Source organism: Budorcas taxicolor, chromosome 3, assembly GCF_023091745.1.
Source record: "Budorcas taxicolor isolate Tak-1 chromosome 3, Takin1.1, whole genome shotgun sequence".
In the NCBI taxonomy this organism is placed as follows: Eukaryota; Metazoa; Chordata; class Mammalia; order Artiodactyla; family Bovidae; genus Budorcas; species Budorcas taxicolor.
The window spans coordinates 97,706,895-97,727,992 of NC_068912.1; the positions used below are offsets into that span (position 1 = coordinate 97,706,895).

At 46.8% G+C, this 21,098-nt stretch overlaps 1 protein-coding gene across 1 annotated transcript in view; it reads left to right on the forward strand.

Moving 5' to 3' along the window:
* AGBL4 (AGBL carboxypeptidase 4) overlaps positions 1-21,098 on the forward strand; it is a 1,457,998-nt gene that overhangs the window by 1,312,568 nt on the left and 124,332 nt on the right. Inside the window, exons 7-8 of the mRNA XM_052638070.1 lie at positions 3,486-3,575; positions 15,421-15,535. Of these exons, the coding sequence (XP_052494030.1) occupies positions 3,486-3,575; positions 15,421-15,535 (205 nt within the window). The remainder of the gene's footprint in view (positions 1-3,485; positions 3,576-15,420; positions 15,536-21,098) is intronic.

Below are 21,098 nucleotides of genomic sequence, written 5' to 3' on the forward strand. Positions count from 1 at the left end.
GCTACATTACCTTAAATTGATTTTGCAAATGAAAGCTAAAAGCTAAGCAAAGGCGACCCATCCATTTTGCCTAAAGATGATTATAATGCTCTTTTACGGCCTCCTAAATGACAAAGCAATTTGTTACCTGCCTACATCAACATTTGCTTATATTAGCACCCAGGATGCTTGATTTTTATTAGCCCCACGTTATCATTTTATGAAGACACAGGGGCTCAGTAAAATTAGTGTGCAAATAGAATGCCCATTTTGCATTTCCCTGTGGTCAGCAGAAATGCTGAATGCAATTGAGTTGATACCAGGTCAGGGGAGACATCCATAAAGGTAGCCTTCACTGCGGCCTCGGTAATGCCATCTATCATTTCTGTGCTGCTGGGAAAGACGGGATCCGTGTGAGGCAGTGTTTTTGAAAAGGGCTTGGTGGTGTTTTTGTCTTTTGTATTTTAAGCAAAAAAGCGACATAAATACTAAGACATAGCTCAACTCCCACCAGCAATAAGGAATGAAAGCAAACTCTCTTGTGTGCACTGTAGATGGAAACTCAGTAGATGTAGAATCTAATACTGCTGTTAGTGGATTCAGGAGGAGACAGATGGGATAGCGAAAGGGCACTAGCCTGGGACTCTGCCACTGCTCCTGTGTGACCTTGGACATGTCCCCTCCTTCTGTGAGCCTCAGTCTCCTCACTTGTAAAATGTGGTTGATACTGTCCTCCTCACAGAGGCATTATGAAGATTAAGTAAGATAATGTGTCTAAATTTCTTTATAAACCATGATCTATATGAGTATATTATATTTATTAATTCAATAGCCATTTCTTGAGCACCTACTTTACACAGGGTCCTGGGAAAGACATTAAATATATACCATGAAAGTCACAGTTTCTCCCTTGAGGAGCTTATATGCAGTCCAAGAAGTGCTCATGTATTGAACTCCTTTTTTAAACCATAAACTTCTTAAAGGCAGGTGAGCTTTCTCTCTCTCCCTTTGCTCATAAAAATGCTTAGCATAGAGCCAAGCACAGAGTGAGTTCTCAAGAATGTATTTTGGCTTCATCATATGTCTTGTTGTATTTTGGGACCTAGTATTAGGGAAGCAGAAGGCAATTGTCGGAGAAGGCAATGGCAACCCACTCCAGTACTCTTGCTTGGAAAATCCCATGGACAGAGGAGCCTGGTAGGCTGCAGTCCATTGGGTTGCTAGGAGTCAGATGTGACTGAGGGACTTCACTTTCACTTTTCACTTTCATGCACCGGAGAAGGAAATGGCAACCCACTCCAGTATTCTTGCCTGGAGAATCCAGGGATGGGCGGCCCTCTATGGGGTCACAAAGAGTCAGACATGACTGAAGCGACTTAGCAGCAGTTAGCAGCAGCATTAGGGAAGCAGGGACCTCAACTATGGTCATCCAATAGACCAAGCAAGTCCTAAGGCTTCAGATCTAGGCTTAATAGGGTTAGTCTTGTTTTTGTTTTATTTTAACTTTTAGTCTCTGACTTGGTACATCAACTGTTGGGATCATGAACCACATTCAAAATAACCTGCCCCTAGCATTGCAGAAGAAGAAAGCCTGTTGGTGATCTCTACCTCCCCTCTCCCTCCAGAGTATCCTCTAACCTAAATGGGATGTTGTAACCCAACTCCATTCAGTGTTCATTTCTCTGTTTCCTTTGGTTCATTGTTCTGTGTCAATCAGCCATTCTTCTGCCTGTGTCCAAGTACCCTCTTCCTGACCCTCCTTTCTGGGAATGTCACTCTTGGCTACTGCTCTTGTCTAATAATATCATTGTGTTTACCAGGTGGTGCTAGTGGTGAAGAACCCTTCTGCTGATGCAGGAGACGTAAGAGACCTGGGTCAGGAAGATCCCCTGGAGGAGGGCATGGCAACCCATTCCAGTATTCTTGCTTAGAGAATCCCATGGACAAAAGAGCCTGGTGGGCTACAGTCCATAAGGGTTGCAAAGAGTCAGACACGACTGAAGCAGCTGAGCACACACGCGCAATAGCGAAATGTTATTACACAGTTGAAACTTCTGTAGAGTCAGCAAGAGCTTGGACTCTGATTTTGGCCCATAATTTTCTAAATACTTCTTTATATGTCTAATAATTTTTATTGGATGCTGAATATTGTGAATTATACATTGTTGAATATCTAGATTTAGTTGTCTTCTTTTAAAGAGCAGATGGTCAAATCATTTTGTTCAGTTCAATCCTTTTGAGATTTACGTTAAAATTTCGTTAGAGTGAGTCTAGAGTGGTTTAGCCACACCACAAAGGTGTGGCCCCTTCTGGATTCTGAATGTCCTGAATGGTTAATGCAGACTTTTACTTTGAAGGTGGGATTTCAGATGGCTCCCACCCTTCTATGAACCCTGAGAATGTGCAGTTCACCACTCCCTGATCATTTTTTCATGGCATCGTTGCCATGGAGATTCACCTCATTTATGTACATCTTGGGACCCAGCAAAGACTCCTGAGGAGCTCTTCATGGATTTTGGAATTTTTCTCTACAGTGCTCCCTTTCCTCTGAAATGTACAGTTTCCCCGCAACTACTACCTGTTTCAGACTCCCTGACTTCCGTCTGAGTGAGATGTCTCTGCTCTGTCAGGACACGCCTCTCTGCCGTTTGGCCTGGGCTGGGCCTCCAGGCAAACAGCTGGGACAGCCATAGGTGCACCTCACCGGTTTCCCTCTTCTCGGGAATGAGTCTTGCACTGACTCTTGTTCAATGTCCGAAAACAGTTGTCTTGTGTATCTTGTACAAACTTCTAGTTGTTTAAGATGAAAGAGAAATCTGGGCCCTTTTATTTCATCAAGGCCAAATAGAATTGGATTCTAATCTCAGATCTACTCTATGTAGCTGTGTAGATAGAACCTGAACAAATTATATAAGCTGTCTGAGCCTCAGTTTCTGCCCTAATAAAAGGAATATTGATTGCCATGTTTCTGTAAGGATAACAAATAATGTATACAACCTGCCTAACACCAGTTGCTAATTAAATGGCAGCTTTGATTACTAATGTAAATAGCTACCTTCTTTACTCCATCATTTACTGAATTTTTACTGTGTACTCAGCACTATGTAAACCTATTTAATTATGACAACCCTATGAAGAAAATCTTATTATCCACATTTATAGAGTAGCACACTGAATCTCAGGATACATAACTTGCCTAGTTTCACAGTCAGTGCATCTGGGATTTGATTTTGCTCCTAGGACTTCTTTAGATGATTGTACTACTAATATGGTCAACTGCACAAAAGAACAGGAATGTGGTTTTCAATATTGGGTAACAAGGGACGTAATACAATAATTCATCAGCAATGGCTAGGCCTTAGAGACTGAGCAAACCCGAATCATTAAACCCAATGATTTAAGAGAGAAATGGAGAGAACCGTTTTCCTCCGTCTTTGCCCCACATAACAACTCCTCTCTGAAATTTCCCCTCCTCCTTAGCAACCTTCTTCCACTTTATCTTCCAGACAACCTTCGGGAGGGGGCAGAGCAGAAGGTGGTGTTCATCACAGGACGAGTCCACCCAGGGGAAACACCCTCTTCATTTGTGTGTCAAGGTGAGTTGCAAGATCTCATGAGCATACTGTGCCTCCCCCCACCTCCAACGGGGGCACCGATGGCCTCTGGGACCATGTGGCCACATGCAGGGTCCTTATCCTGGACGAAAATTGGCTTCACTTCTCAAGAAGCTATGCCTGATCCCCATTAGTAGTAGTTTCACTAAATGTTTATGGACTACATGTACGCGTGGAAGAAGGGGTGAAGGAAAAGACAGATGTGCAGACGAATAGGAAGGACTCAGTATAGTTCTCCTGTGGTTGCTACACTGAGGATGAGTTACAGAGTGGTCGCAATTCCTAGCTTGGTTTCACTAGTCTCCAGGAGTTTACAAAAATTAAAAATCTAGCCTCCTCCCACCCGCTATCACCACCAGAAAGAAAAAAGAAAACAAAATCTGGTCCCAGGTCAATGTGTATATTGACAAAAGTGTGGTAGACTGGGAAAGTAACATTTGAAAATTATCTATTTACTTGTTCATTCAATCAGTCACTTAATGACTTTTGAAATACTTATCATGAACAGGAATGCATGCTTCATATCAGACAACCAGAGGTAATTTCTCTTCTCAAATATATCTTTTTAAGATTGAACTTTTATTTGTTAGTCAGTTCAGTTCAGTTCATTTCAGTTCAGTCGCTCGGTCATGTCCGACTCTTTGAGACCCCATGAACTGCAGCACGCCAGGCCTCCCTGTCCATCACCAACTCCCGGAGTTCACTCAAACTCATGTCCATTGAGTCGGTGATACCATACAGCCATCTCATCCTCGGTCATCCCCTTCTCCTCCTGCCCCCAATCCCTCCTAGCATCAGAGTCTTTTCCAATGAGTCAACTCTTTGCATGAGGTGGCTAAAGTACTGGAGTTTCAGCTTCAGCATCATTCCTTCCAATGAACACCCAGGACTGATCTCCTTTAGGATGGACTGGTTGGATCTCCTTGCAGTCCAAGGGACGCTCAAGAGTCTTCTCTAACACCACAGTTCAAAAGCATCAATTCTTCAGTGCTCAGCTTTCTTCACAGTCCAACTCTCACATCCATACATGACTACTGTTAACATGTAAAATATATGTTTAGCCAGCAGTATATATACATGCATGTGTATATATATATGTGTGTGTGTGTCTGTGTGTGTGTATCAATTAGTAGCAATATAAACATAAACAACCTCAGATATGTAGATGATACCACTCTAATGGCAACAAGTGAAGAGGAACTAAAGAGCCTGTTGATGAGGGTGAAAGAGGAGAGTGAAGAAGCCAGTTTAAAACTCAACATTCAAAAAACTAAAATCATGGCATCAGGTCACATCATTTCATGGCAAATAGATAGGGAAAAAATGGAAACAGTGACAGATTTTATTTTCTTGGACTCCCAAATCACTGCAGATGGTGACTGCAGTCACAAAATTAAAATACACTTGTTCCTTGGAAGAAAAGCTATGAGAAACCTAGATAGCATATTAAAAAGCAGAGACATCAGTTTGCCAACAAAGGTCCATATAGTCAAAGGTATGTTTTTTCCAGTAGTAATGTATGGATGTGAGAGTTGGACCATAAAGAAAGCTGAGTGCCAAAGAATTGATGCTTTGGAACTGTGGTGTTGGAGAAGACTTTAGAAAGTCCCTTGGACTGCAAGGAGATCAAACCCATCAATCCTAAAGGAAACCAACCCTGAATATTCATTGGAAGGACTGAAGCTGAAGCTGAAGCTCCAATATTTTGGCCACCTGATACGAAAAGTCATTGGAAAAGACCCTGATGCTGGGAAAGATTGAGGGCAGGAGAAAGCGGCAATGGAGGATAAGATGGTTGGATGGTATCACCAACTCAATGGGCATGAATCTGAGCAAACTTGGGGAGGTGATGAAGGACAGGGAAGCTTGGCCAAGTGCTATTCTAAGCACTTTACATATTTTATGTTATTTCGTTGATTTAACCTAATGTTTTGGATTTATTTGATTATATTAAGTTTTCTATGTCAGAGAAACGAATATTAGCTGTATTTTTACATATGAAAAAACAGAATTTTGGAGAAGTTAAGTAATTTATCTCATTTTTGTCTAAAAATGACCATGAGGTCAAAAGGATATGATAAAACCAATAGAGGTGAGGCAGCATGCTGCTCTGGAAATAATGGCTATTTGCCATCAGACAGTCTTGGGATCAAATACTGGCTCTGCCACTTCCTAGCAGTCCAGTTTCCTCTATTGTAAATAATAATAATGGATTGGCCCAAAAGTTCATTTGGGTTTTTCATTACATCTCATGGAAAAAGCCGAATGAACATTTTGGGCAGCCCAATATACCAATGCCTATCTGCAATGGCTGTTATGAAGCTGGCATGAGATTAATGTAAACAAACACCCAGTCCTATGCCTGGCATGCAGCAGACCCTCAACAGATGTCACCCCTTCCTCATGGGGACCTGAGAAGAGGAGGCAGGTAACCTGCTTTGTAAACTATAAGGCACTCTACAAACACATAGGCTCTTCTTTTCCCAGTTCAGGTTCTTACAGGGCCGTGGTCAGGCACCACTGCCTCCCTCTTTGTTTCAGACAAGGAGCCTGAGCTTCAGAAGGAGGGAGTGATCACCCAAAGACAAGAAGCTCAGAGGCTTGGCTAGCGGTTCTGGATCCCCCAGTCAGCCACCTTAGCTGCTTGCTTGGCATCTCACTTCCAGCTTCCTTCTTCCCCCGTCCTTGCAATAACCTCTCCCAGTGCCATCCGGATTGTACCACCTCCTTTAAGCCATCTGTCAGTTACTAATCTTGGCAGCAGCCTTATTCCCCCAGCTGATCAGATGCAACAATTTTGTCCTTGTTCGTGAAAAGACAATAGCCTTACTATTGATACTTTATCCCTGGCAGCCCAAACTCCCATACCTGCTCCCTCTGTGGGCAGCAGACAGAGGGCAGGGTCACCATCCCTTTTACAGATGAGGCCTGAAGCACAGAAGTCTGTAGTTCTCAAGTGCTCTCTCCATTGACGCTGCCTTCCCCCAAAAGGAGTCTGAGTGGTGCTGAGTGTATCAATGGACTCAGTGCTATACTGCAGGTTTTCAACCAGCTCTTTAGTCTTTGGCAGAGATTTTGAATGCCTTCCACCACCTTTTCAAGGTCACCTCCAAACTCCTCAGCATGACATTGACAATTCTCCATGACCTGGCTCTTGCCACATCTCACTATATGCCAGTTCCACACACAACCTAATCCCTGGAAGAACTCTCTTCTTCCCACCGCTGGGCTTCTGCATCTGCTGCTTCTCTGCCTAGGAGGTCTTGTGCCTACTCCTTGCCACCTGGCAAACACCCGCTCCTCTCCCAAGGTTCATTTCAAGTACCTGCTCTGGGCCAAAGGATGTTCAAACTGCTGCACAATTGCACTCATCTCACACGCTAGCTGCTCAAAATCCTCCAAGTCAGGCTTCAACAGTACATGAACCAAGAATTTCCAGATGTTCAAACTGGATTTAGAAAAGGCAGAGACACCTGAGATCAAATTGACAGCATCCACTGGATTATAGAAAAAGCCAGAGAGTTCCTGAAAAACATCTACTTCTGCTTTATTCACTACACCAAAGCCTTTGACTGTGTGGATAATAACAAACTGTGGAAAATTCTTCAAGAGATGGGAATATCAAACCGCCTGACCTGCCTCCTGACAATTCTGTATGCAGGTCAAGAAGCAATAGTTAGAACTGGACATGGTATAATAACACACCGGTTCCAAATTGGGAAAGGAGTATGTCAAGGCTGTATATTGTCACCCTGATTATTTAACTTCTGTGCAGAGTACATCATGCAAAATGCCAGGCTGGATGAAGCACAAGCTGGAATCCATATTGCTGGGAGAAATATGAATAACCTCAGATACGCAGATGACACCACCTTTATGGCAAAAAGCAAAGAAGAACTAAAGAACCTTCTGATGAAAGTGAAAGAGGAGAGTGAAAAAGCTGCCTTAAAGCTCAACATTCAAAAACCGAAGATCGTGGCATCCGGTCCCATCACTTCATGTAAATAGATAGGGGAAAAGTGGAAACAGTGACAGATTTTATTTTCTTGGACTCCAAAATCACTGCAGATGGTGACTGCAGCCATGAAATTAAAAGACGCTTGCTCCTTGGAAGAAAAACTATGACCAACCTAGACAGCATATTGAAAAGCAGAGATATTACTTTGCCAACAAAGGTCCATCTAGTCAAAGCTGTGGTTTTTCCAGTAGTCGTTTATGGGTGTGAGAGTTGGAGCATAAAGAAAGCTGATTTCCAAAGAACTGATGCTTTTGAACTGTGGTGTTGGAGAAGACTTTAGAGTGTCCCTTGGATAGCAAAGAGATCCAACCAGTCCATCCTACAGGAAATCAGTCCTGAATATTCATTGGAAAGACTGATGCTGAAGCTGAAGCTCCAATACTTTGGCCACCTAATGCAAAGAACTGACTCACTAGAAAAGACCCTGATGCTGGAAAGATTGAGGGCAGGAGGAGAAGGGGATAACAGAGGATGAGATGGTTAGATGGCATCACCGACTCAATGGACATGAGTTTGAATAAGCTCTGGGAGATGGTGAGGGACAGGGAATCCTGGCGTGCTGCAGCCCATGGGGTCACAAAGAGTCAGACATGACAGAGCGACCGAACTGAACTGGGACTCCTGGCCCATTCTCTTCAGCCCCCTGCCTTGAGTCTGCATTGCGGGTTGCTCAATGGTCATCTTTTTCACCCTGATTTGTTACATGTTTGTTTTGCATTTTTTTTTTGTTCTCCCTTTAAACCTGAGCTTTTTGAGGCCCAGGGCTGGATCTTAGAGTGCCATTTTCTGCATTTGTGAAATGGGCATTGTCCCTTGTGGGACTGTTTGAGGAGAAAACTCTGTCTTGGCTTAGGATACTAAATCTGAGTTCAGAAAGAGGAACCTCCAGTTCACACAGTCAGCAAAGTGCAGGAAGAGCTTTGAAGCTGGGTCTCCCAAGCCTTTACCCTCTCATGGGTGGGAAGCACTAGAAGGCCAAGCTTCTTACCTGGAAGAACTCAGTGCTCAGGCTGCCCCACAGCATCCAATGTGCATGTGCAGGTGAGACTACACAGGCTCAGGGGGTGAGGTGGCTCACCCAGGACCACATAGCTAATTCATGGCGGATGTGGCCCTGGGGCCTGTCTCCCAGGTCCTGCTCTTCCTCTGTCCCCATCTCTGTAACTGTCCCTTGAGACACACAATTCATCCTTCCTGAGACAGCTGAACACAAGCAGCATTCCCCCACTTCGCCAGTGAGGAACGGAGGCAGGGTCTTCCCCGAGGGTCTCCCAGCCCCCTGGGGACACCCCAGACTACAGCTGCACGGGGCTCAGCTCAGGCTCTCTTCCCCAGACCCAGGTCTCAGCTGGACCCCTCCCCAGCCTCCCTTGTTCTGGGGAGGGCAATAGAATCTAAGGCCTGGGAGGATGAGAACCTTTGGTTCTGTTAACTCTTTTTCCCCATTAACTGGCTCAGTGACCTTGAGCAGAGGACAGACATGCGAGGCCTGGTCATCCCCATCTGGCTGGGACCTCGGTTCCGCAGCTGAGCTGCTGCTGCACCTGCTGCTGGGAGCACAGTGAAGTCCTGTTGTGGCAGAGCTCGGCGTGGGTGGCGTTTAGGGGGCAGGGCTGTGACTTTCTCAAGGCTCTGCTTGGGGGTGGGGGGGCTGCTTCTGCAAACCCCCACTCTTGGCCTCTGGGCAGCTGAACTGTCCTCCCTCTGAAGCTCCGATGTGAGAGGTCAAGGCCACTCCCGCATGGTCCTGTATGAGCGTGTGTGTGAGCTGGGTCTCTGGAACCTCGCTGCCTGGAACTAAAGCTCAGCCCTGCCACTCGGTACAGAGTGACCTTGGGGATGTTCCACAACCTCTCCGTGTCTCAGTCCCTTTTTCTCAAAAGGGAAATAATAATAGGATTTCTGCCTCAGAGGGTTGTGGAGATGAAATGAGCTAGTGTCCATAAAACATGTAAGATGATGCTTGGGGTGCAGTCAGCGCTGAGTAAGTACTCTTTATAGTGAGGGAGGCAGCATTAATGGGGCATCTTCCAGGTGCCCAGAGTGCTTCCTCTGATCCTCACTGAGAACCCAAGCCCAGGTGCATGACTCCTGTACCAGGTGTGCTGCCTTCCTTCCTCGGCTCCTTCCCCAAAAGAGCCATTAGCTCACCCCTTGCATTTACCTGCTGGGAGGCCCGGCTGCAAGTCAGAAGTTTGGCCAGGACTTGATCTCAGGTCCAGGGAGTGTTCTTGCCCTGAAGCTTCCTGGAGTTGGTGAGACATGGCTCACTGCAAAGTCCCATCTGCAGAGCACTTGTGCACTCCAGGCCCTTTGTAAATGAATCCTTAAGCCCACTTGTGTGAAAGGCTGCCATGGAGAGGTACACGCCCCTCTGGAGGTGGCTGGGCAGTGGGCATAGCTGAAGTTTCAGACTTGAGCACAGCCACCAGGACACCTGAGTCAGAGTTCTATCACTCTCATCCCCTCACTGGGACCCCCATCAAGTCCTTAACTCTCAGTCTGTTTCTCTGCCTATAAAGTGGCACCAACCTGGCCCTCCAGGGCCTGCTGTGAGGATTTATGGAGCCCCACTCCAGCTGCCAAGGGGCCCACCAGGCCCTGCCTTGGAAGCTCACTCCTCAGGGGTGTCCTGTGGGGGCAGGCAAAGGATGGGGAGAACACACATGTGTGTGTACACACACACTCACAACCACTAGGACACCAAGACACACACACACACACACACACACACACACACACACACACACACCCCAGGACACCAGGACCAAGCACAAGCTAAGACTGCCCACAGTGAAGTGGTGACCTTTGCCCCTTCCTCCCTCCTCTCTCTCACTATTTTCCTCCCTCCTCTATCCCGCACCTCTTCTTTATCTCCTCCTCCCCGCTCTCTCCCATACAGCCTCGTATATGCAGGAAACTAGATCCAGGAAGGGGTTGTCATGGGGCCTTTTGCTTTCCCAAGCTTGTCTTTTCACCAGTGAGATGGGCGGAGTTGGAGAAGGGAGGGTTAGAACTTAGACTCTGTGAACGTCAGGCTCTTCGGGGCCAGCCTTCCTGGGATTCCATAATCTGGGTCCTTGGGCTCAGCTAAGGGCAGTCAGGGTAGAGCCTAGAGGACTCCTGTCACATGACCCACACTCAGCCCAGCAGAGACACCCCCCCCAACCCGACCCCAAATGTCCTGCTTCAAGCCTGGGCTCTTCCCAACCCCCCCCAACCCGACCCCAAATGTCCTGCTTCGAGCCTGGGCTCGTCCCACTGTGTATCCATCCTCTTAGCAGAGAAGAGCAGCAATACTTTACACAGAACTCTCTAGAGAAAAATCATGCAGGCATATATCCAAATAATTTGCAAATCCCATGCAAATAGACTCCTGGCTCGTCCCATCTTAGTTTCATGGAAAAGATGGGGATTTTTTTACCACTTTGAAACCAGTAGAACTGGACCTGAATCCCAGTCAGGCCCCTGGGAGACTCTCAGCAAATGATGTCACCACCCTGACTTGGTTTCCCTGTCTGAAAAATGGAATTAATCCAGCTACTGAACATAGTACCTGTCACCGGACCATCTCTCTTTGCAACTGTACTGCACGGCTTGTGGGATCTTAGTTCCCTGACCAGGGATTCAGCTCATGCCCTCAGCAGTGAAGGCATGGATTCCTAGCTGTTGGATGGCCAGGAAATCCCCTGGTCCATCTTTATTCATTCATTTCACATGTATCTACTGAGCATTTGCCTTGCCCCAGTGCTGAGCTGGGCGCTGACAAAATCCTGGCTAAGAGCTGGAGCTTTGTCCTTGCCCTCCTGGAGCTCACAGCCTGGACGGAAGATAGATTTGCACAGCAGATGCCAGCCTCAGTCCCCCACACTCAGAGGTACTGAAACTACAACTTTCCTTACGTTTCTAAAACTGAACTCAGTTTCCATTTCGAGGCCCATTCTGCCAGGGGCCAGAAACTTAACCTCTGTAATCTTGGTGTCACCTTTCCCCAAGGTTGTATGGTTTAAGCCAAGACTTCTGCTGCTCCTGGGGGTGGTGGACAAGTAGGCTTCTCACCAGTGTCATCATCTATCCGCTATGCTTACCTTCCATCAGTGGCACCCTTGTGACTCTCTGGGTCTTGGTCAGTGCAGAGCCCCTGCAGGTCACCACCACTCCAGACCCTGGTTCCTGACTGCAAGCCTCTTTATCTTTGCTGGCTCTCTGCTAGGTTTGTGCCCCTACTACCGCCTTTTCCACCTTCAGGACATCCATCCATTATTACTATTACTTCCCTCCAAACCACATTCCAGGCTGCAGCCAGGGGAAACTATCTCCAAAGGCCAGATCTGACCCTGACCTTGGCAATGGCTCTCCTGAGCTGTTCGTATTCTTCAGCAGGACCAAAAGCCCCCATTTATTTCTCCTGCTTCTCTCTCAACATCCTCCCACCCCACACCTTCAGCCAAACCAAAGAAGAGCAACTGAGTAAAGAGCACACTTCCTATGTGCTGGATACTCTGCTCACATTAACTCACTCAGATCCTTATAATACTATTCTTCTTCTTAACTGACGAGCAAACTGAGGAACAGCGAGTTTACGGCCACAGGTTTAGTCCAGTTTCAGTATTTGCGCCTTTAGTCATGAAGCTATGCCACCTGGAACTGAAGAGCTCTCTTAAGAAACAGGTTGTCTTCTGTCTCATCTCCTAATCTCTGTGTAAGACTTCCCCTGCCTGGAACGCCATGTCCTGGCACCTCTTTCATCTGGTTCACTCTACTCATTCTTTAAGTTTCCACAACCCCTTCTTAACTCCCAGGCTGGGTCAGGAGACCCTGGGGTTCCTAGGGCTCCTTGTGCTATTCCCATCAGAGCCTTTGTTGGTAGGAGCTGCTCCCCCGCCGCCCCCCCCCCCCACCACCACCATGCACCTCTCTGAGCAGGAACCTATTACACATCTTGGAATGCCAAGCTGCTCCTGGCATGGACCTGACCCTGCGAATGTTTATAGAATGAGTAATTATCAGCTCAGCTAACACTCTACTTTGTCCAGGTCAAATGAATTCCTGGGGCTAACCTACCAATGGGCATTTATTGGGCATCTGATGCATGCCTGGCTCTGTACAGCGGGAGAAATAGCAATATTGAGCCTTTAGTTGTGGTTTGCTTGGTGCAGGTCATTGTGGCCAGGTGAGGTTGGCACAGGGCAGTGAGGTCGGCCACCCAGCTTCCATTTCCAAACTCTGCCACTTTTCCTCCTCTTCCTCCACCCTCTCTAGCCCCCAGTCCTGCTTTCTTCCACCTTCCTGATGAAGGATCTGCAACCTTGTTTACTGAAGGGGCAGAGACTGATCTTCAGGGGGTGGATTGTGTCTCCCAGAAGGAGGAAGTGTACTCTCCTCACTTGACAGATGAGGATCCTGGTACTTTGAGGGAAAGGAATGAAGTAGGTGGAATCATAACCTGTCATTGTGGGATGCATCCTTGGGAATTACTGTGTTTTTTCATCTAACTTTAAAGATAAGCCAAAACTAGAACCCAGGTTCTCTGAGTCCTGGTTTTTTGGCGTCTCCAGTTCAGTATCCTTGTTCCCAGATCCCACAGTCAGTCAGCTTCACAGACCACAACACCTACTTCTAGGCTGCATTCTGATTTTTATTACCCCGACTGCGTTTCAACCTTTGATCTAAGTGACTGTATGAGAGCACATTACAATGTTCAGGTGCTGAGACCAGCAGTCAAAATGCAGGAGTTCTCAGTCAGTCCCACAGAAGCCTTCCAGATCATTACCTCTATGTCAGGATGAGGACACTGGTCAGAGAAAACTAACAACCAGTCCATGCAGATCTCCAAGTCTGCACACTCTCTGCTTCCTTGGTCCATTCCATACTTTTGGCCCATACTGGGGGATAGCATTTCCTCTCCACTCTTGCTCTGACATTTCTCCTCATTTTCCTCTTCACTTACCAGCCCCTCCCCACACCAAATAAAAGTGAAAGATCTCCCAATTTCCTCCTCAATGGGAAAGATTCCTGTTGAACTGAGTCTGACCTCTAGCCAAGAGCTGAGTCTAAAACTTCTGCTTTCCTTGCCCCATGCTCACTTTGGGTGGCTGCAGCCTCCAGTCTGGCTTTGTTTCCTCTCATCCCCTTATTAGCTGCCTAATCATCAGCACAATTAATCTGCTCATCTGTGAAGGAGGATGGCTCACAATGAACTGCTCCATTTCCAGAAGCCATTCTCTGAGGCAGCATGGCCAGGCCCTGAGCACTGTCTGGCTCCTTGATGGGGGGCTGCCCCGGGAGCTGGGGTCAATTAGTGGACAGATTAAGCGATTATTAGCCCCTAACAAGGGTGCTTGGCATCATTACCCTGCCTATTTACTGGCAAACCACAGCTTTCATATGAAAACCAACAAATAAATTAGGGCATCTGGTCTACCGCCACGTCAGCCGTGCAGTAAATGATGTCCAACTGGCTCTCGGCTGCCAATGGATTCTCAGCCCAAGATATCCCTCCCTGGTCACAGCAGCTCTGGAACGTGCCACAGAGTGACTTATCATTCCAAGAGCTAAGGGCCTGCCACTGGGCACATGGATTGTTCTTAGTTACCCCGCTGATTCCTCCTGTCTGGCTGTCAAAACCTACCTATCTGTCAGGGCCCAGCTCAAAGCTTCTTTCTCCTTGATACATTTTCTGCTCTCTCCAGCAGGGGAAGAGCTCCCTCAGTTCTCCTTCTGTGCTTTTGGAAGGGTTGTGTGCTCTCCTGTCACTTTCCAGCATGGCAGGCGTCTCATGGAATGCCAGAGTTCCATTTTGTCCATATTTTTCAGGTCTCCAAGCAATAAGTAGAAACACGGAGAAAAAGAGGGTTGGGGCAAAGACTCTGTTCTTGTTTTCTTACCTCCTCCCCTGTAGATGTGTGCAGGCCATGGCCAGGACATCAACAAAGGTGGTGACAGGGTCAGGTTTGCGCTTCAGGACAATCCCTCTGGCTGTAGTGATAAGGGCATCTTCCAGAGGTTTTTGCTGTCACCTAGGCCAGCTCTGGTTGCTCTCATCCAGGCCAGATGTGATGGTGGCCTAGAACAGAAGAGAGGCAGGGGGATGGAGATGAGGGCCAGATTTGCTAGTTTCAAAGAAGAGACACAGGGACTGCCTGACCATAGGAAGAGTCATGGAGGAGACAGTCCTAAATCTGGTGACCAGGAGGCAAGGTGGTGTTTGTCCTAGTGAGAAGCCGAGAAGGCAGCCAGCCCTGGGGTCCGGAAACAGAGGACCCTTTAAGTGGGGAAAGGAGTAGAGTTGGTGGTATCAACAAAACCTCCCTCTCTTTTTGTGACTTCTCTCTGTTTCCCGGTGTACCCATCAGCCTCATGAGGACTGAGACCTTTTAAGGTCTTCGGCCCCACAATCATCCAAACTAATGTCAGCCTTTAGCTAGTAGTGGACCCATTAGGGAGCAACTCTGCTTTTATTGTTCAGAATTATCCTGCCTCTCCCCTATCTCTATCTGTAAAGACTCCAAGGCATAGCTCACATGCTGTCTTTTCCTGGAGGCCCTTCCTGTGCTCTTGAGCAGGACATGCTGTCCTCCAAGCCTTGAACTTCAATATTACATCTTGAGCTATCTCGTGGAACAGAGATATTATTTGTAAAATTCACTGGGCAATACCTAATTCATAGCCATGTACCCACAGTGGCTAACAACGTAGGCCCCCAAATCACCTCTGATCTCACACTGTTTTTCCCAGCTGAGGAAAGGTGCTCCCTCCTTCCTGAAATATGTTAACACTAACCCAGATGCTTCTTTTTTTTTTCCCCAGGGATCATTGACTTCCTCATAAGCCAGCACCCTATTGCTCGTGTCCTACGGGAACACCTGGTCTTCAAAATTGCACCCATGCTCAACCCTGATGGTGTCTACCTGGGCAATTACAGGTGAGGGATGGGGGAGAATGCTTGGATGGTGGTATGAAAGCAAGAAGAAAAAGGGGCTATGTTTTTGAGGAGGAATTTTCAGACTACCCATGAGTTCATCAGCAGTTTCACCCCAGCTCCTGAGGATGTGATGAGCTGGTCTTGGCTAGTTCATGCAGTCATGTGAGGTCACTTGCTGGAGTTTCCTGGGCAGTTTGCTGGATCAGGAACCAGGAGACCTAATATCAGTTTTGGTGCCTTCTTCCTGTGTAAGCTTGGGGAATTCACTTTCCCTCTCTGATGCACTGCAGTTTCTCTTGCATAATTAAGATCATAATTACTTACCTGGCAGGGCACTTGTGAGCATCAGTGCTCACAAAGAAACAGTGGCGATGAATGTGCTTTTGAGCATATGGTGGTGATGACAGTTACCGTTTTGTTTCTGGATTTCTTCTCGGAGATTATTAATGAAGGAGAGCCGCAGCCTGCATCATGTGGGTAGCATTTCTCTTTGGTGTGAGCATACTGGCTGGCCCCACTCACTCATGCACTTTACATCTTGAACTCTTTCTCCTGGCTTAGCCGCATAATTTACAGCTGAAAATTCCACTGCCCGGGGAACCATCTGCTGAGAGAACATTGAATCCTCTGAGAGAGAGTGTGTTATTAGCCTTATTTCACCTTTGAGGCAACAGACTGGGCCAAAGTCATACAACCAGTAAATCATTGGCTAACTTCACTGCCCTAATTATACAGCTTGAGAGCTGATTGGTCCTAGAATTCCTAAGGTAACATTCAAGCTCCCCAGCTTTGATGTAAGACTCTGTGTGACCTGTTGCCTAACCCCCCACCCTCTAGCCTTAGAATCATTGCTCTGGCCACTCTAAGGAAGGCCTGGTTCCTTACACAGGTCCTGTTGGGGCCTGATACCTCACCTTCATAAAGGCCCTCTGTCCAGGGCTTCCTAGTCCCGTCCTCATCTCACTTTGTGTGTTTTTGTGTTAGTTGCTCAGTGGTATCTGACTCTTGGTGACCCCATGAACAGTAGCCCACCAGGCTTCTCTGTTCATGGAATTCTCCAGACAAGACTACTGGAGTGGATAGCCATTCCCTTCTCCAGGAGATCTTTCCAACTCAGGGATCAAACTCAGGTTTCCTGCACTGCAGGCAGATTCTTTACTCTCTGAACTACCGGGGAAGAGCCCCCATCTCACTAATCCTTCCTTGCAACTCAGTTTGTACCTTTTCCTCTGAAAAACATCCCCCAACCCCCCAAAAAGAATTGGCCATTCCCTTCTCTGAGCTCCCACAGGCCTGGCTATTGAATGTGTCTTACCCCATTGCAAGGACCCCACGGTCCTAAAACCACCAGAGGGAAAACATTGAGCCTTAATTGTCCTTGTGTTCCCCAGTGCCTATCATCAGGGGTCAGCACATAGTAGATGCTCAAAAAGAATTTGGTGGATACAAGTACAAAAAAAAGAGATGACTTTCCTGATGAAGGCACGGGGGTTCAGAGATCAAATGGGACTTGCCCAAGGTCAGTGGCAGAGCTCAGACCAGAACCCACATTTCCTGACATCCCATCAGGTCCTTTTGGAACAGAGCTGGTTTAATGCTTTCCCAGAGTGTGGCAATTGGGTCCACAGAAGCTTCCTAGTACCCCTGGGTATGAGTTAGACAGAACCCATGGGATTCATGATGCCTTAATTAAAGACAGTTTTGCTTCCTCTTAATTGGCTCAAGTAATGGTTCATTAGCACTGGCAGGTTTTATGGCTGCTGCAGGCCTGGGAGCAGTGCCTTTCCACCTTTCCTGGACAGAATGCAATATTGGCGATAATGGTGGTAGAAGGACCATTTGATTGATGTTAACATTTCTGTTTAATTACAAGAGCAGCCATGGTCAGAGAGAGGTCAGTACTGTCCATTCCACATACTTATTTATGTCATCATCTGCTGTCCTGGGATGACCAGTTGGAAAGAGGTCTTTGACCTTGGCCAAAATGCCTTCTCTTTCTGGGCTTCAGATGGCCAGTGGGGGTGGTGATGGGGAGGTAACTGCTTTTTATATGTCCCCAAGCTGTCCAAGTTTTGTGATTTGGGCCTTTCAGGGTAAAAGAATTCCACCCCCTCAGAAATGGTCCTGTACTGAAGTTTAAAATCTCAGCCTTCTCCCAGCGAGAGTATGTGATTCTCATTACAAGAGTTGAAGAAAATCTATAACCACAGGCATTAATCCTGTTGCCAGAACAGCTCTGAGTAGCAACAAAAAGCCTGTCAATCATGAAAATTCCCCATTAAATATTTGGGGGATGTGAAAAATAATAATCAAGTCTACAAAAGGAGAGTTTCAAGGTACCTTAGAGGTTCTGTAGGCCAGCCCCTCACAGAGCTACCCTACCAGCCACACCTCAGTGTCCCGTGGTTTGGTGGGACTTGCCCAGGCATTATAGGGGAAGAATGGTTTTAGAGCTCAAGTAAATCTGGAAAACATACACTTGCTGCTGCTGCTAAGTCGCTTCAGTCGTGTCCAACTCTGTGTGACCCCATAGACGGCAGCCCACCAGGCTCCCCCATCCCGGGGATTCTCCAGGCAAGAACCCTGGAGTGGGTTGCCATGTCCTTCTCCAATGCATGAAAGTGAAAAGTGAAAGTGAAGTCGCTCAGTCGTCTCTGACTCTTTGCGACCCCATGGACTGCAGCCTACCACGCTCCTCCATCCATGGGATTTTCCAGGCAGGAGTACATACACCTAGGCAAAGTTAAAAACTCTCTTCTACACTAAGCTTTTTCCATTTTGAATATGCTAGTTAACAGGAATCCCAAGAGGGGAATATAGTGTTCAGTGTTTCCCAAGGAAACCTCCTTCCCCACCACCCCTCACCTGCTCTACCACCACCTTCACACCACCCTGTCCCCAGGGAGGTTAGGGATTATAAAACACCTGGAAAATGCCAGTCCAAGAATTCTGCCCAGTGCCATGTCAGGCACTCACACGCTTGTCTCAATGCTAGCAGCAACTCTGTGAAGAAGGATCTTTGTGAAGCTTTCTATGCTTGCAAATAATAAAACTCTACTCCTTGCCCTCCAAATGCCTCTTCTCCCCCCACCCCTCCTCCTCTTTTTCCTTCTCTTTTTCTTCTCCTATGCTAAAGAACCATGTAATCGAATCTAGAAAGAGGCATCAGATTTCCCAGCTTTGACCATGCAAAGGTGTCTGATTCTTTGTGACCCCATGGACTACACAGTCCATGGAATTCTCTAGGCCAGAATACTGGAGTGGATAGCTGTTCCCTTCTCCAGGGCATCTTCCCAACCCAGAGATCGAACTGGGCTCTGCTATATTGCAGGTGGATTCTTTACCAGTTGAGCTACCAAGGAAGCCCTATATTTAATAATACAAGTACCAACACCATCGTATTTATAGTAAAATAGACAAGGTGCACTCTAGCATTTAATGGGCAGTGATGACACCTGTCCCATGATAATGTACTTTATATAAAAGAGCAGCAGTGTTTACTTACTAGACTCCTGTGTGTGCTCCCAGACTCTGGATTATGGGAGGAGTAGAGAGAACCAGAGTTACAGCAGCCACAATACACTCTCTGGCAGCCTTCTATAACAGGAGCTGGTGTGACAGGAGATAGCAACAGTATTATGGCATCTAATGAAAACACAGGCCAACTATACTGTCTGTCTGACTTTTGCTGTTTAGCTCCCAAGTTCTATCTGACTCTTGAAAACCCATGGACTATAGCCCACAAGCCTCCTCTGTCTGTGGGATTTCCCAGGCAAGAATACTGGAGTGGGTTGCCATTTCCTTCTCCAGAGGATCTTCCTGACCTAGAGATCGAACTTCTGTCTCCTGCATTGACAGGTGGATTCTTTACCACTGAGTCACAAGGGAAACCCTGTCTTTGCTGTCTCTGTCTCACTTACTACACTCTAATAACACTGGCCATTTTCTTCAGTTTAGGTCTGAGGTTTAATGCCACTTCACAGAAAGGCCAGGCTTCCCTAGTGGCTCAGAAGATAAAGAACCTGCCTGCAATGCGGCAGATATGAGTTCAATCCCTGGGTCAAAAAGATCCACTGGAGAAGGGAATAGAAGCCCAGTCCAATATTCTCGCCTGGAGAATTCCATGGACAGAAGAGTCTGGCAGGCTATAGTCCATGGGGTCAGAAAGAGTCAGACATGACTGAGTGACTAATACACGCATGCACACATAAAAACACACGTATGCACACACAAACACACACACACACACACACAGAAAGGCTGCCTAGATTCTCCAATATAAATCAGGTTTCCCATTACACTCTTTCAGAGCACTCTGAATTATCCTTTCAGAGCCCTTGCCCCAGTTTGTAATCATGTGCTTATTTATTGAATGACTGTCTCCACCTCTAGACCGTAAGCTCCCTGAAGTCAGGACTTTATCCCCAAAGCCTGGCACAGTTTCCAGGACAGAACCAGCCTTTGATATATAACTATCCAAATGAGTCAATAAACTCCAGAGCAGCACTTAGTAACTAGGAAATGGCACAGGGGCTTCCTTAATGGCTCAGACATTTAGAAACCTGCCTGCAGTGCAAGAGATATGGATTTGATCTCTGGGTTGGGAAGATCCCCTGGAGCAGGAAATGGCCACCTGCTCCAGTATTCTTGCCTGAAGCTGTGTTCACAGGTAGAGCAATCATCACCAGATGCCCTCAGCTCCCAACCCTTTACTTTCAGCAACTCAGCCTCCTAACCCTAGTTGTTTTGACCTTATGCTATTGTGACATAAACACTATAATGAGCTGCTCTAATGATTTAGTGAACTTTGGGTTCAGAGCCACACTTAGTTCTTGTACAGGGCCTTACACTTAGAAACCACCTTGGATCATTACCACAACTGTTTGAGAAAGGAAAGTCAGTTCTTATTATATCCATTTGAGCAAAGGGGAAACCAAGTCTGCAGAGGTGAAGAGCTGTGTTTAAGGTCCCTTGGTGTGTTCAGGGCTCTCTACACTGCCAGACACTGCCTGTGTCCTACAAGCTGCAGACAGAAGCGGAGAACTAGCAGGCTAGCTTTCCCTACTCTCCGGAGCCTTCTCATCCTGAGGCAAAACCCTTCTCTCCCCAGCTTCAGTTCCCCTCTGCCCTCTTGGAAGAGGAAAACGAAGTGCAGGATACTTATCATTTAGCAGAGGCGCTGGAGGTGGGCTCTGTCAAGAATGGCACAGCCGCAGCACAGATGAACCGGGGGACGTTATGCTAAGCGAAATAAGCCAGACACAGAAAGACAGATATTTTATGATTCCACTAATACGAAGTACTTAGGAGTAGTCAAAATCATAGAGACAGAAAGTAGAATGGTGATTTCCAAGGGCTGGCTGGTGGAGCTGGGGGAGGAGAGTTATTGTTTAATGGATATAGAGTTTCAGTTTTATGAGAGGAAAAGGTTTGGAGATAACTGGTGGTGATCGTTGCACAACATTGTGAACATACTTAATACCACTGAATTGTACACTTAAAAATGATTAAAATGGTACATTTTATGTTATGTGCATTTTATCACAATGTAAAAATAGTGGTA